The following is a 14,848-nucleotide window of genomic DNA, read 5'->3' on the forward strand; positions in this document are numbered from 1 at the left end:
TTGCCCTATAGAGAATCTAAACACCAGATGGCCACACTGCTAAGTCTTTTAGTCATGCTGATCAGGGGTATTTCTACTTCAGGGGTCATGGACTTTGTTTTTAGGTTTAATACCACTTTAAAGAAAGACCAATCATCAATATAATGCACGTTACCAAACCTTAAAGAATATGTAAACCCAACATTTCATATTCCTGATATGTGCCTGTTGTATCCTGCTTTCTTTGTAATTCTTCCTTTGTGTGAAGTCCCTGGTGTCCCTGCCATTCCCTCTGCTTTCCTATTAAAAACTGACCACACTAGGCACGAGAGAGCACACTGTGGTCAGTTCCCTAGCAGGGGAACTCAGCCTGCTCTCCTCAATGTCACTTCCCCAACACCTATCACGGTTTTGGAGGCCCTAAAATGCCAGTATAGTACCTCCCTCATAACCCCTTTTTGGAAAGCAGACACCCCAAGGAATTTGATAAGAGGCATGGAGAGTATTTTTCAGGTATAATTTTTGTCAAAAGGTTTTGAAAAAAGAAAAAAAAAATACTTTTTCGTTTTCCAAAAACTTGTGGCATGAAATTAGATCTGCAAAATACTCAACATGCTTCTAAGCAAATACCTGGGAGTGTCTACTTTCCAAAAAGAGGTCATTTGGGGAGGGTGCTTCTACTATTCCTGGCATTTCAGGGCCAACATTGGAAGCTTATGCCACACATCACCCACTCTTTTAACCACTTGAGGAGCAAGACTTTGCTGACACCTTTTGTTTACATGAAAAAAAAACATTTTTTTTGCTAGAAAATTACTTTGAACTCTGGAAACATTATATTTTTTTTAAAGCAGAGGCCATAGAGAATAAAATGGTGGGTGTTCCAATTTTTAATGAATAAGTGATGTAGCACTGCTATATATAGCTACAAAAAATGAAATATGGACGTTTTATTCAGTTATGTCACTAATGAGTCCATAAATGTAAAATCAATCAATTATTATGTAATAAAGATTCTTCCATAATTCATATGCTTTCTTTTCTTCTTGTGCTGATATCCCAAACACCATCAGAGCACATGGAATGCGCTTTATAATATCAAATAGACAAAAGGATTCTTCACTATTTTAATCCACAACCATGTGATAGTAATCAGACACCTTTGAGCTTTCAATAGATTGTCAAACCAGAGCCAGGGATCGGTCCTTTTAAGGGTGATGGAGGTCACACATTTCTATCCCTAAAAAGGAACAAAGGACACTCCCATGGTGCAGTATGTACTAGTATATAAATTTATTAAGAAACAGTAATACACTCACATGTAGTAAAAGAATAAAATGCCATAAAATCATCAGATGCAGGCTTCACTTGTCAGCTGAACTCACTATTCATGTCTGCCCAGAGCCAAGCCCCTTACACTTTATATCACGCCCACGTGACTTCATCAGAGGGATCCAATTTTTTATATCACATTATTTGCACAGCGATTTTTCAAATGCAAATTGTTTGGAAAAAATACAATTTTTAAAAATATTATTGTACAAAAACACAATATATTGCCCAATTGTTTGATAAAATATAAAAGATGATGTTATGCTGAGTAAAAAGATAGCAAACATGACATGGCTTTAAAATTGCGCATGCCCATGCAATGACGAGAAACTATGTTGGCACACAACAGCTCAGATAACTCAATGACCAGGCAGAGAATGTCTTTTTAAAATCTAATGCTCCTTAAAAGTGTTACTAAACCAAAGACCTTGCATTCACTATATCAGATCTCCAACAGTACACAGAATATGAAAATGCAATTATTTTAGTAAATATAAACTGCTAAATACCTTTACTCATCTGCAGTATATAGCAGTCATGTGACTTCTATCAGTGTCCGGCTGAGCACAGAGAGTGTCTAGGAGGGGAATTGCACCCTCTGTAGAGGGGAAATCTTCCAATGGGGACACGAGCCTGGTGACCTAGGGGTCCCCATGGAATTACTTTAATTTTCAGGGATTTCCTCTCACTTCCTGTTTGTTTATGGGAGAGGAAGTAAAGGGAATTCTCTGCAATGGGGGACAGACACCAAAAAAAAAAAAAAAATATCTGACGGGTTGTAACCCTGACTTACTCTATCCATAATGAAAGCAAACGTTTTGCCTACAGTTCTATTTTACAACTGAAATGAGATTAAGAAACATTGACATAGACATTCACGACACATTGAACACACATTTAACCATGTTGAAATCTGTATTTAATAAATAATCTGTACAGAAGTTGCAACAAACTAATTTACAAACGTATAAAAGTTAAAAAAAAAAAAAAAGACATGAATATCCAAAAATATTAAATTTATATATCAAAATGCTATGGCGGTATGTAGTGTCCATATCACTAACAGGTCTTCAGGTGCTGTTACAATACTGTTCCTTCTTGAAATGCTTCAATCCACCTTGGAGAAAAGAAACAAGAAAAAAAGCTGTCATTTCAACTATTTCTGAAGCTAGTACATATAGTAGTACAAACAACTACAGTAATGTGGCTGCTGCAGGCCTTTTTCATAAGCCTGTTTAGGACTCAGTACCAAGGAGGAAATTCTGGACCCATCACTGCACCATCTCACCAACATTATAATATATGATTTCATACAACAGTTTAAAAGTACATACATCAGTCTAATGAATGAAGTAATTACATTTAGAAAGTTGGTTCTTTGGTGTATCCTTTAAAGTGGAACCTTAGTCAGAAAATGAAGTCCTGCTAGATCTCTTAAGGCCAGCCCCTTTGGCAGGTATAGCTATGTAAAACATTAAAAATAAGTGCCTATATTGTTTAAAGTCCAGTACCACACTGTCTCACCCTGCTCTGCACATGCTCAGTTGGTCTATATTTTTAGCTACTGTGCTGCCCATACATTTTTATAATTTGTTTTTGTTGGGGAAGGGGGGGGGGGAGAACATACCTTTCTGTTGTGTTAGCATCATCAGCTTTGAAGGTGTAAAATAAAGTGTTTTTGTGCAGCAGATGAATGACTTTGAGTTCGGTGTTCTCATCTTGTACTACTTTGACTGTGAATCCTAGTAGAGGCTGGCTTTCCAAGGCTGCAATATCCTGAAAGGACAAACCAGAACACACTTTTAGTGGCAGTTTTATGCATGTTTGTAGAAGCAGAATTCTATGAAGTATTTACAGAAAAAATGTGTTGGGATTTTTTTACAAAGGGGAAAAGAATACAAAAAAACAGGACAATTGTATTCTGCAGTCTTGGAGATCAGCTGTCCTTAGGTCCTGATTGATTGGTAATGTATATACCATATATATTTCTTTTTCTTTTGCTGTTCAGATTGCTTAGGGGTAAACCACACTTGATATTTTAAGAACAGTCATCTTTTATTAATTTATTTTTTAAATGTGTTTTTGTAAATTAAATATTTAATTACACATGTGATCATAGGGTAGGCTTAACACAAACTCAATGCATAATAATCTATGTGTATGAGAGATATTGCCCACATTGTAGTAAATTATAAGGATGAGGGGAAAACATCACTGTATTCACTAGAACTACTATTCCTCTACCAGTGTGAAAACGTTTACCTCATACAGAAAATCATATTCATACAAAACTTACAAGAAAGTTTAAAAATGACACAGGTCACCATATTTTATTAATCCACTTTCCCTTTTAAACACCAATAAAATCATTCAAGATATTAGCCATTTCTCTGGCACAATAACAAATACCAGAGATATTTAGTTTTCTAATTTAGACTATAAAAAAATGCAAATTAGGTACAGATTGTTTTCAGAATGTAATCATCTAAAATTCTAGCCACCTCTTCATCATATTGAAATCAATGGGCTGCAACTGAGATGTTTGCTATCATGTGATCAGTTGGTGTCAGGAATCCAACTGCGGTAGCCTCTAGCACTCCATAGACTGGAATCCCCCAAGGCGTGGAATCTAAGCTCCGACCTGCTTGTTCACCAGGGCCCCTGATGGTGGGGATGGACTTGGAGCAGGCCGAGACCAGGTCATAGCCCCTGGGTTCACCCAGCTGTGGTAGAGGCACCGTAGAAGGTGTATAGCGGATAAGAGTCTGATGTGAGGAGGTAGCTAGAGCAGCGTCGGGCAGGCCGCGTCGGTAACAGTGGTGGCGGTGTAGTACAGAATCAGCAGGCAGAGGGATAAACAGGTCACAAGCCGGGTTCGTCAACAGGAGGTCAGAACGTGCGAGGTTAAGCAGGAGAATGGCCAGACAAAGCCAGGGATCAGAACAGGAGACATACAGCAAATCAGGGTCAGGCAGGGTCGGCAACAAACAATCTACTCTCAGGAACACAGATAAGACTATAGGGCAATTGAGCATTGCAAGAGCTGGGTTTAAATAGCCCGCACGACTCCTGACTGGCGCTCCTGGGTCCTAGTGCTTGTCCGGCGCCGTCATTGGTGACAGGCACGCCTGGGTCCTAGTGCCCACCTGCCTGTATGTTTTGTCAGGATTCTACGCATGTGCAGATTCGTGGCGATCTTCTCATTCCCTGACAGATGGTGCACTAACAAGCACTTTTACATAGCTTGACCAATACTCTTCAGTGGAACTACACTGCATTTGAGCACCACAAGCCAAAAACCCTATTTAATTAATTCTATTATACAGTCAGGTCCATAAATATTGGGACATCAACACAATTCTAACATTTTTGGCTCTATACACCACCACAATGGATTTGAAATGAAACAAACAAGATGTGCTTTAACTGCAGACTGTCAGCTTTAATTTGAGCATATTTACATTCAAATCAGGTGAACGGTGTAGGAATTACAACAGTTTGCATATGTGCCTTCCACTTGTTAAGGGACCAAAAGTAATGGGACAGAATATTATTCATAAATCAAACTTTTCACTTTTTAATACTTGGTTGCAAATCCTTTGCAGTCAATTACAGCCTTAAGTCTGGAACGCATAGACATCACCAGACGCTGGGTTTCATCCCTGGTGATGCTCTGCCAGGCCTCTATTGCAACTGTCTTCAGTTCCTGCTTGTTCTTGGGGCATCTTCTTTTCACTTTTGTCTTCAGCAAGTGAAATGCATGCTCAATCGGATTCAGGTCAGGTGATTGACTTGGCCATTGCATAACATTCCACTTCTTTCCCTTAAACTCTTTGGTTGCTTTTGCAGTATGCTTTGGGTCATTGTCTATCTGCACTGTGAAGCGGCGTCCAATGAGGTCTGAAGCATTTGGCTGAATATGAGCAGATAATATTGCCCAAAACACTTCAGAATTCATCCTGCTGCTTTTGTCAGCAGTCACATCATCAATAAATACAAGAGATCCAGTTCCATTGGCAGCCATACATGCCCACGCCATGACACTACCACCACCATGCTTCACTGATGAGGTGGTATGCTTAAGATCATGAGCAGTTCCTTTCCTTCTCCATACTCTTCTCTTCCCATCACTCTGGTACAAGTTGATCTTGGTCTCATCTGTCCATAGGATGTTGTTCCAGAACTGTGAAGGCTTTTTTAGATGTCATTTGGCAAACTCTAATCTGGCCTTCCTGTTTTTGAGGCTCACCAATGGTTTACATCTTGTGGTGAACCCTCTGTATTCACTCTGGTGAAGTCTTCTCTTGATTGTTGACTTTGACACACATACACCTACCTCCTGGAGAGTGTTCTTGATCTGACCAACTGTTGTGAAGGGTGTTTTCTTCACCAGGGAAAGAATTCTTCGGTCATCCACCACAGTTGTTTTCCGTGGTCTTCCGGGTCTTTTGGTGTTGCTGAGCTCACAGGTGCGTTCCTTCTTTTTAAGAATGTTCCAAACAGTTGTTTTGGCCACGCCTAATGTTTTTGCTATCTCTCTGATGGGTTTGTTTTGTTTTTTCAGCCTAATGATGGCTTGCTTCACTGATAGTGACAGCTCTTTGGATCTCATCTTGAGAGTTGACAGCAACAGATTCCAAATGCAAATAGCACACTTGAAAAACTCTGGACCTTTTATCTGCTCATTGTAATTGGGATAATGAGGGAATAACACACACCTGGCCATGGAACAGCTGAGAAGCCAATTGTCCCATTACTTTTGGTCCCTTAACAAGTGGGAGGCACATATGCAAACTGTTGTAATTCCTACACCGTTCACCTGATTTGGATGTAAATACCCTCAAATTAAAGCTGACAGTCTGCAGTTAAAACACATCTTGTTTGTTTCATTTCAAATCCATTGTGGTGGTGTATAGAGCCAAAAATGATAGAATTGTGTCGATGTCCCAATATTTATGGACCTGACTGTAATAGTGAAAGCAAACACACCCATCCATCCATGTCTCTATGTTTTGTTTTGTTGAGAAATCACATAGAAAAACACCCCCTAGCATTTATGGCCATCTTGAGTAAGGGCAGATTATTCAGGTAGCATTTACTTCCTGGAACCCATCTGCCTTAGCTCAGGCATGCAGGCGTGGGGGAAGGGGGGGTTGCTTAGCTGAGAAAACCCCTCCCCCCCATACAGAAGACTCCTGGGATGTATGACACCATTAGCCTAGGCCTGGAAATCAGGAAGTAAAGAATGTAAAAAATAAAAAAAAGTTTAAAACAACTAAACATGATATAATTTCTTATTTATGTACGAATACGTGCAGCATAAGTATTGAAATAGTCAATGTTAATTGAGAGAGGGGAAAGGAAGTGCCAGCTGCATGTGTGAAAATGTAGTAAACTGAGCAAATGGTATAAGATGAATCTCAGCACTTTTAATGAGAAGCATATTTCTCCTCAAGGTGGATCTGGCTGTCTGTGGTGTCTCCAGTAGCACAAAATTAAAAGCTCCTGTTTGTTTTACAGTTGCCTATGCATGTATATTGCTACAGAATAATATCTTACCTCACTAGCAGCATATGTATATAGGACTTTGTTCTTTATTACAAACCACATCTGCTTCCAGGGCTTTTTGCTACCCTTTGATCTTTGTAAGTAACCACTCATTGAGGAGTCTTCCGTACTGGCACATACCTGAAAATGAACACAATAAAATGATAACAGTCCATACATCAGACTATATTTATGGCATTGAAATGAGGCCTATAGGGGGCAGGTTCTTAGAGTCTATCTGACACAGGAAGGAATTAAATAGCTCTCCTTTATTACCATTACAGGCATGTAAGCATGGTTATACGTGATATTACATATATGTGTTTAAAGTAGAAACAAATTCAAGCATGCCTATTATTTCAGCAAAGGAAACAGCAGGGCGCCAGATCGGTGTGGATAAAAATAGCAAGTGGCAGCTAACTCCTGTGTGATGAAACTGACGGCAGCTGCAGAGCTAGAGGGAGACCAGCTGGTAGATGGAGCTCGGCAACACCTCTCCCCTCATTCCCACCAAGTGACAGAAGATTGTGACAGGTACTATGGATGACAGGTGGGTGGGCAGCAACGTGTTTACAAGACCCCACCTCCTTTATCAAGCTGGCCCACCTATGGGAAGGCAGAAAATTTAAGAGCTGTCAAATGGCCGGTGGGCACCAATCAAAAGAGATGTGGGGGGAGCCGGCCGCACAGCGGAAAATAACACTGATGAGAGATAATAAAGGGGCAAGTAATGAAGTGGAGGAAATGTAAAACAAATTATCGGGCAGAGTGTAGAGCAACAGTCAAAATAAAAGTATTGAAGTAGTAAAACAGAATGAAAAGCCATGCAACTGGTCAATCGGATTCACCATACAAAAATATACTGGGCATGTGTAAAAAAAAAGTTTAAATGCATAGCAGCACAATGGTAGCACATAAAGCAGATCATATATAAAGAACCAAAATGAAGCAGTAAAGAAATAGGACAACAAGAAATATATTATAAAAATAATAGAGATAATAGTGTAATAATAATAAGACCCAAATCTTAAAAAATTCTGACAATAAAAAAAATCAGACATTGGCATATGTAATAAAAATATAAAACCGCATATAAAATGTTACATAAAAATAATAACATTGGAGGTGTCTCATACACACACATATATACAGTATATATATATATATATATATATATAAAGATCTACTGAAATAGTAGGAGTATAGAAAACTAAGGAACTGAAGGACTAAAAAAACTAAACCACACCAAAGATGAAAAAATAGATCAAAGCGACCTGAAAACTAAACTGAGTTTAAGTGATGGTGTTTATCTCTAACGCTTCATTTAACCCTTTTGGTTCCAAAGTATTTAGAGTAAATATCCAAAAGGTCTCTGTACTACAGAGCTTCTGAAACCTTTCTGCCAAAGAGGGGGATAGATTCCCAAAGGGGGGGATAGATTTCACCACACAAACTCTAAGGCCCTCTGTAGACTTGCCATGCTGGGTAGGAAAATGTCTAGGAACACCGTGGTCGTCACTGCTATTCTCAACAAGCCTCCTGTGTTCCCCACACTGATAAGCTTTACAAAATTGTTTGTCTATTATTTCAGCTACTAAATGATAGAAACTGGGACAGTTCATATATGTACATTTCCTAAACATTTTTTTAACTGTTTATTTCAGAATGAGTGTTTCAAGTTTTACAAAAGAAAATATAGAAAGAGTGAAAAGAGAACACATTCCATAGATATCATATACAGTCAGGTCCATAAATATTGGGACATCGACACAATTCTAACCTTTTTGGCTCTATACACGACCACAGTGGATTTGAAAAGAAAAAACAAGATGTGCTTTAACTGCAGACTGTCAGCTTTAATTTCAGGGTATTTACATCCAAATCAGGTGAACGGTGTAGGAATTACAACAGTTTGCATATGTGCCTCCCACTTGTTAAGGGACCAAAAGTAATGGGACAGAATAATATTCATAAATCAAACTTTCACTTTTTAATACTTGGTTGCAAATCCTTTGCAGTCAATTGCAGCCTGAAGTCTGGAACGCATAGACATCACCAGACGCTGGGTTTCATCCCTGGTGATGCTCTGCCAGGCCTCTACTGCAACTCTCTTCAGTTCCTGCTTGTTCTTGGGGCATTTTCCCTTCAGTTTTGTCTTCAGCAAGTGAAATGCATGCTCAATAAGATTCAGGTCAGGTGATTGACTTGGCCATTGCATAACATTCCACTTCTTTCCCTTAAAAAACTCTTTGTTTGCTTTTGCAGTATGCTTTGGGTCATTGTCTATCTGCACTGTGAAGCGGTGTCCAATGAGGTCTGAAGCATTTGGCTGAATATGAGCAGATAATATTGCCCGAAACACTTCAGAATTCATCCTGCTGCTTTTGTCAGCAGTCACATCATCAATAAATACAAGAGAACCAGTTCCATTGGCAGCCATACATGCCCACGCCATGACACTACCACCACCGTGCTTCACTGATGAGGTGGTATGCTTAGGATCATGAGCAGTTCCTTTCCTTATCCATACTCTTCTCTTCCCATCACTCTGGTACAAGTTGATCTTGGTCTCATCTGTCCATAGGATGTTGTTCCAGAACTGTGAAGGCTTTTTTAGATGTCGTTTGGCAAACTCTAATCTGGCCTTCCTGTTTTTGAGGCTCACCAATGTTGTACATCTTGTGGTGAACCCTCTGTATCCACTCTGGTGAAGTCTTCTCTTGATTGTAGACTTTGACACACATACACCTACCTCCTGGAGAGTGTTCTTGATCTGGCCAACTGTTGTGAAGGGTGTTTTCTTCACCAGGGAAAGAATTCTTTGGTCACCCACCACAGTTGTTTTCCGTGGTCTTCCGGGTCTTTTGGTGTTGCTGAGCTCACCGATGCATTCCTTCTTTTTAAGAATGTTCCAAACTGTTGTTTTGGCCACGCCTAATGTTTATGCTATCTCTCTGATGGGTTTATTTTGTTTTTTCAGCCTAATGATGGCTTGCTTCACTGATAGTGACAGCTCTTTGGATCTCATCTTGAGAGTTGAGAGCAACAGATTCCAAAAGCAAATAGCACACTTGAAATGAACTCTGGACCTTTTATCTGCTCATTGTAATTGGGATAATGAGGGAATAACAAACACCTGGCCATGGAACAGCTGTGAAACCAATTGTCCCATTATTATTATTATTATTATTATACAGTATTTATAAAGCGCCAATAGTTCACTCAGCGCTGTACATTACAAAGGGGGACAGAACATGTGACAGAACAATACCAATACAATGCAAAACATGAGGGGATCGAGGGCCCTGCTCTTTCGAGCTTACAATCTAGAAGGGACGGGATAGTGGTACAGGAGGAGATAGCTGTGGGGGATGGAGTGGTAGGAAGAGTGGAGGAGGTCAGCAAGTTAGCAGGGGGTGAGGTAGGCTTCCCTGAAGAGATGGGTTTTCAGGGTACGCCTAAAGGAGAGGAGAGTAGGTGATAATCTGATGGGTTGGGGAAGGGAGTTCCAGAGGATGGGTGACACCCTGGAGAAGTCCTGGAGGCGGGCATGGGAGGAGGAGACCAGGGAACTAGAGAGAAGGAGGTCTTGTGAGGAGCGGAGTGTGCGTGCTGGGCGGTACTTGGATATTAGGTCAGTGATGTAGTTCGGGGCAGTATGGTGGACAGCTTTGTACGTCAGTGTTAGGATTTTAAATTTGATCCGTTGCGCAATCGGAAGCCAGTGGAGGGATTGGCAGAGGGGGGTGGCGGAAATGGAGCGGTTGGAAAGGTGAATGAGTCTGGCAGCCGTATTCAGGATCGACTGAAGCGGGGATAGCCAGCGGCGAGGCAGGCCAGTGAGGAGGGAGTTGCAGTAGTCGAGTCGTGATATGATGAGGGAGTGGATGAGCTGTTTAGTGGTTTCTGGGGTTAGGAACGTGCGGATTTTGGCGATGTTGCGGAGGTGGAGTCTGCACGAGTTTGTTAAAGATTGGACTTGGGGCTGGAAGGATAGGTTGGAGTCCAGAATGACACCAAGTACTCTGGCCTGCAGAGCGGGTTTGATATTGGCGTTGTTGGATGTGATGTAGAAGTCAATGGGGGGTGGGGTTCGGGCTGGGGGGAAGACAAGGAGCTCGGTTTTGGAGAGATTCAGTTTAAGGAAGTGGAGCGACATCCAATCTGATATGTCGCTCAGTAGGTGTGTGATTTGGGCAGAGACCGAGGGGGTGAGGTGGGGGGTTGAGAGATAGATTTGTGTGTCGTCGGCATAGAGGTGGTAGTTGAAGCCGTGAGAGTGTATGAGTTGGCCAAGGGAGGAGGTGTAGATGGAGAAGAGAAGGGGCCCAAGGACAGAGCCTTGAGGGACCCCAACAGAGAGGGGGAGTGAGGGGGAGGTGGTAGCATTATAGGTAACGCTGAAAGAGCGTTGTGACAGGTAGGATGAGAGCCAGGAGAGAGCAGAATCTCTGAGGCCGAGGGAGTGTAGTATTTTGAGGAGGAGGGGGTGGTCAACTGTGTCGAAGGCCGCAGAGAGGTCAAGGAGTAGGAGCACTGAATAGTGGCCATTAGCTTTGGCGGTTAGAAGGTCGTTGGAGAGTTTGAGTAAGGCGGTTTCGGTGGAGTGTAGGGGGCGGAAGCCAGACTGTAGGGGATCGAGGAGGTTGTTGTTGTTGAGGTGAGAGCATAGGCGGGTGTAGACGAGGCGCTCGAGGAGTTTAGATGTAAGTGGGAGCAGGGAGATGGGTCTGAGGTTGTTCGGGTCATTGGGGTCCAGGGAGGGCTTTTTAAGTATGGGGGTGATGTGTGCATGCTTCAGTGGGGAGGGGAAAGTGCCGGAGGAGAGGGAGAGATTAAAGATGTGGGTGAGGGAGCGTAGGATGGAGGGGGAGGGAGGTCGTAGGAATTGTGAGGGGATAGGGTCGAGGGGGCAGGTGGTGAGGCGGGCATCAGAGAGGATCTTGGAGACTTCCTCGATGGTAGTAAGGTCAAAGGTGTGGAGTGTTGGGGGAGCTTCAGTATGAGGAATGTAGGGTGGGGTGGGAGTGGAGGTCAGAGCAGTGGTGGGGCCGTGGGAGAGGGGTGATGAGGGAGTAGCTGAGTGAGGGGGAACGGGGTAGGAGGGAGTTTGAGCAGTGACGAAGTCCCTGCGGGTAATGTCGAGGGGGAGGGGGGATGAGGGGGTAGCTGTGTGAGAGGGGACGGGTTGAGAGGGCGTGTGAGTTGCGGCAATGTCCTTGCGAATTGTGTCAATCTTGTTTTTGAAGTGATTGGCAATCTCAAGGGTGGTGAGTGAGGTGCTGGGTGGAGGTGGGGGTGGAGAGAGTAGAGAGTTGAAGGTGGAGAAGAGTCGGCGAGGATTGGAGGAGAGGGCCTTGATGAGGGTCAGGAAGTAGGCTTGTTTGGCTGCGTGGAGGGAGGAGGTGTAGGTGCGGAAGGCAGATTTGTAGCAGGTGAAAGCTTGTTGGGATTTTGTTTTGCGCCATAGTCGCTCCAGGGCACGACTGCGTCGTTTGAGGGTTTTGGTGTGATCAGTCTGCCAGGGCTGGAGCGGTCGGAGTCTGATGTTGCATGTGGTTAAAGGCGCTAGTGAGTCAAGGGCTGCTGACAGCGCGTTGTTGTAGGCAGTCATAGCCAAGTCGGGGCAGGACAGGGGGAGGATGCGGTCGTGGAGTTGATCAGCTGCAGAGTGGAGGGGGGCAGGGTTAAGGTTGCGGAGGTTACGGCTGGTAGTAGTGTGACATTTGGAGGGGTAGGCGTTGGAGAACGAGGAGATAGAGAAGGTGATCAGGTTGTGGTCAGAGAGAGGGAAGGGGGTGTTAGTGAGGTTGTGGGGAGCGCAGTGGTTGGATTAGACAAGATCAAGGATATTACCGTCGGAGTGGGTGGTGGATTGTATGCACTGTGCAAGTGCAAAGGAGGAGGTTAAGTGGAGGAGACGGGCTGTGTCCGGGTTGTCAAGGTTGACAGGGATGTTGAAATCCCCAAGAATGATGGTGGGTAGCTCAGAGGAGAGGAAGAAGGGTAGCCAGGAGGAGAAGTCATCCAGGAAGCGGGGTATGGATCCAGGAGGCCGGTATATCACAGCAATCTTCAGGGGGGTTGGGGAGAATAGTCGGACGCAGTGGGCCTCGAAGGAGGAGAAGGATAGGGAGGGGGGGTTTGGGAGGACTTGGAAGGTGGTCTGCGGTGACAGGAGCAGACCAACCCCACCACCTTTACGACCGTTAGGTCTGGGTGAGTGGGTCCAGGTGAGACCTCCATAGGAGAGTGCAGCAGGGGAGGTAGAGTCAGTGGGCTGGATCCAGGTTTCCGTGATCGCCAGGAGGTTGAGGGAGCGGGAAACAAAGAGGTCGTGGATGGCGGTAAGCTTGTTGCACACCGATCGGGCGTTCAGGAGTGCACATGAAAACGGGGGGGGAGATTTTAGGGAGCAGGGGGACAGATACTAGGTTGCGGGGGTTGCGGTAGGACATGGAGGCGGGAGGGTGTTGTGCGGGTGAGGGAGGTGGTGGAGGGCCAGGATTCGGGGAGATGTCTCCCGCGGCTAGGAGGAGGAGAAGGGTGAGAAAGGTGGCATGGGAGCGGGATGTGCAGGAGCGTGAGAAACTCCTAGTGGAGGTGTTTGGGTCAGTGGGAGAGTGGAATAATAGGAGGAGGTGGTGGGTGCCATAGAGGGGCGAAGGAAGCAGTGAGGACACAATATACAAATGTTTAGGAGGAGCAGAGGGATATAGTGAATGGATTTTGGGAATGGAGGAGAGGAAAATGAGAAGGAGGAGTAGAAGAGGCATTTTGGGGGGTGATGAGAGCAGTAGTAGGGAGATGATAGCAATGAGGGGGAGATGTGCAAGTTTTGGGGTGGAGCAGAGGGGTAAAGAAATGAGATTTGGGAACAGAGGATAGTAATATGAAGAGGAGTGTATTATATAAAAGATACACAGAGTGGGACTCAGGCATGTAAGAGATGTTTCCCAGGGTGTTTGCTTGCAGTCTGTCCAGCGTGCAGTAGAGTTTCTTGCCGTTGTGTCTTTCTGCTGCTTAAGTTCTCCTGCTTTAGTTCAACTGCTGTGTTTAACTGCTTCGCACTCTTTCGAAGCCGCACTCCATCAGAAGCAGCACCCCCATCAGAGACTGTGCCCCCCATCAGAGATCTCCCCCCATGAGCTGATCTAAATTTATAGGGAGATGCTCAAATGAGCATTCAACTCCACCCCAATTAGAAGCTGATAAGGCTCACATGAATAGTGGGGGATGTCTCTTAGGAACCAGGCTACAGTCGTAAACTGGGTGCAACTGGAGGTGAGGACTGCTCAACATACACACAAATATAAATACACCATTTGTTCTGAATATAACAGGAGTGAAAGCGATTTTGAGTTAGGAGTGGAGGTAGGAGAGATGCATTTACCCAGGAGGAAAACAGCAGCAGTAAAACCATTACTTTTAGTCCCTTAACAAGTGGGAGGCACATATGCAAACTGTTGTAATTCCTACACCGTTCACCTGATTTGGATGTAAATACCTTCAAATTAAAGCCGACAGTCTGCAGTTAAAGCACATCTTGTTCGTTTCATTTCAAATCCATTGTGGTGGTGTATAGAGCCAAAAATGTTAGAATTGTGTCGATGTCCCAATATTTATGGACCTGACTGTATCTCATATCGCAGTAGCATAAGGACATACATATAACATATCATGAATTACATTTGTGTTTTTAAACAAATATACTTGTGTCAATCCATAAATGATACTGAGATAAGACTAAAATCATTGCCAGTCTTGCTAACATCCAAACTTACTTTAAGAGCTGCCGGGATTTTCTTATGTTTCCTTCCAGATGGAATGCTATGCAGCACTGAAGAAAGTGCACTGGAAGGGGACTTATGGTTTGCAGGAGAACTTGATTTGGCTGTGCTTGGACTATCTGTTTGGGAAAAAAGGTAATCACACGGAAAGAGATATTAACTGAAAGGCAGTACACTGGACAAGCAAATATGTATTCAGA

The 14,848-nt window shown here is 43.5% G+C and overlaps 1 protein-coding gene across 1 annotated transcript in view; it reads right to left on the reverse strand.

Moving 5' to 3' along the window:
- Window positions 1–2,213: 2,213 nt before the first annotated feature.
- The window catches only part of FGD6 (FYVE, RhoGEF and PH domain containing 6), a 135,018-nt gene continuing 122,383 nt past the window's right edge, over window positions 2,214–14,848 (reverse strand). The window contains exons 18-21 of the mRNA XM_089674123.1: window positions 14,643–14,767; window positions 6,871–6,999; window positions 2,939–3,087; window positions 2,214–2,428 (exon numbers count right to left, since the gene is read on the reverse strand). Coding sequence (XP_089530249.1) covers window positions 2,392–2,428; window positions 2,939–3,087; window positions 6,871–6,999; window positions 14,643–14,767 — 440 coding nt within the window. The 3' untranslated portion in view covers window positions 2,214–2,391. The remainder of the gene's footprint in view (window positions 2,429–2,938; window positions 3,088–6,870; window positions 7,000–14,642; window positions 14,768–14,848) is intronic.

The sequence above is a fragment of the Staurois parvus genome, unplaced genomic scaffold, assembly GCF_062004578.1.
Source record: "Staurois parvus isolate SC_StPar_1 unplaced genomic scaffold, SC_StPar_1.0 ptg000147l, whole genome shotgun sequence".
In the NCBI taxonomy this organism is placed as follows: Eukaryota; Metazoa; Chordata; class Amphibia; order Anura; family Ranidae; genus Staurois; species Staurois parvus.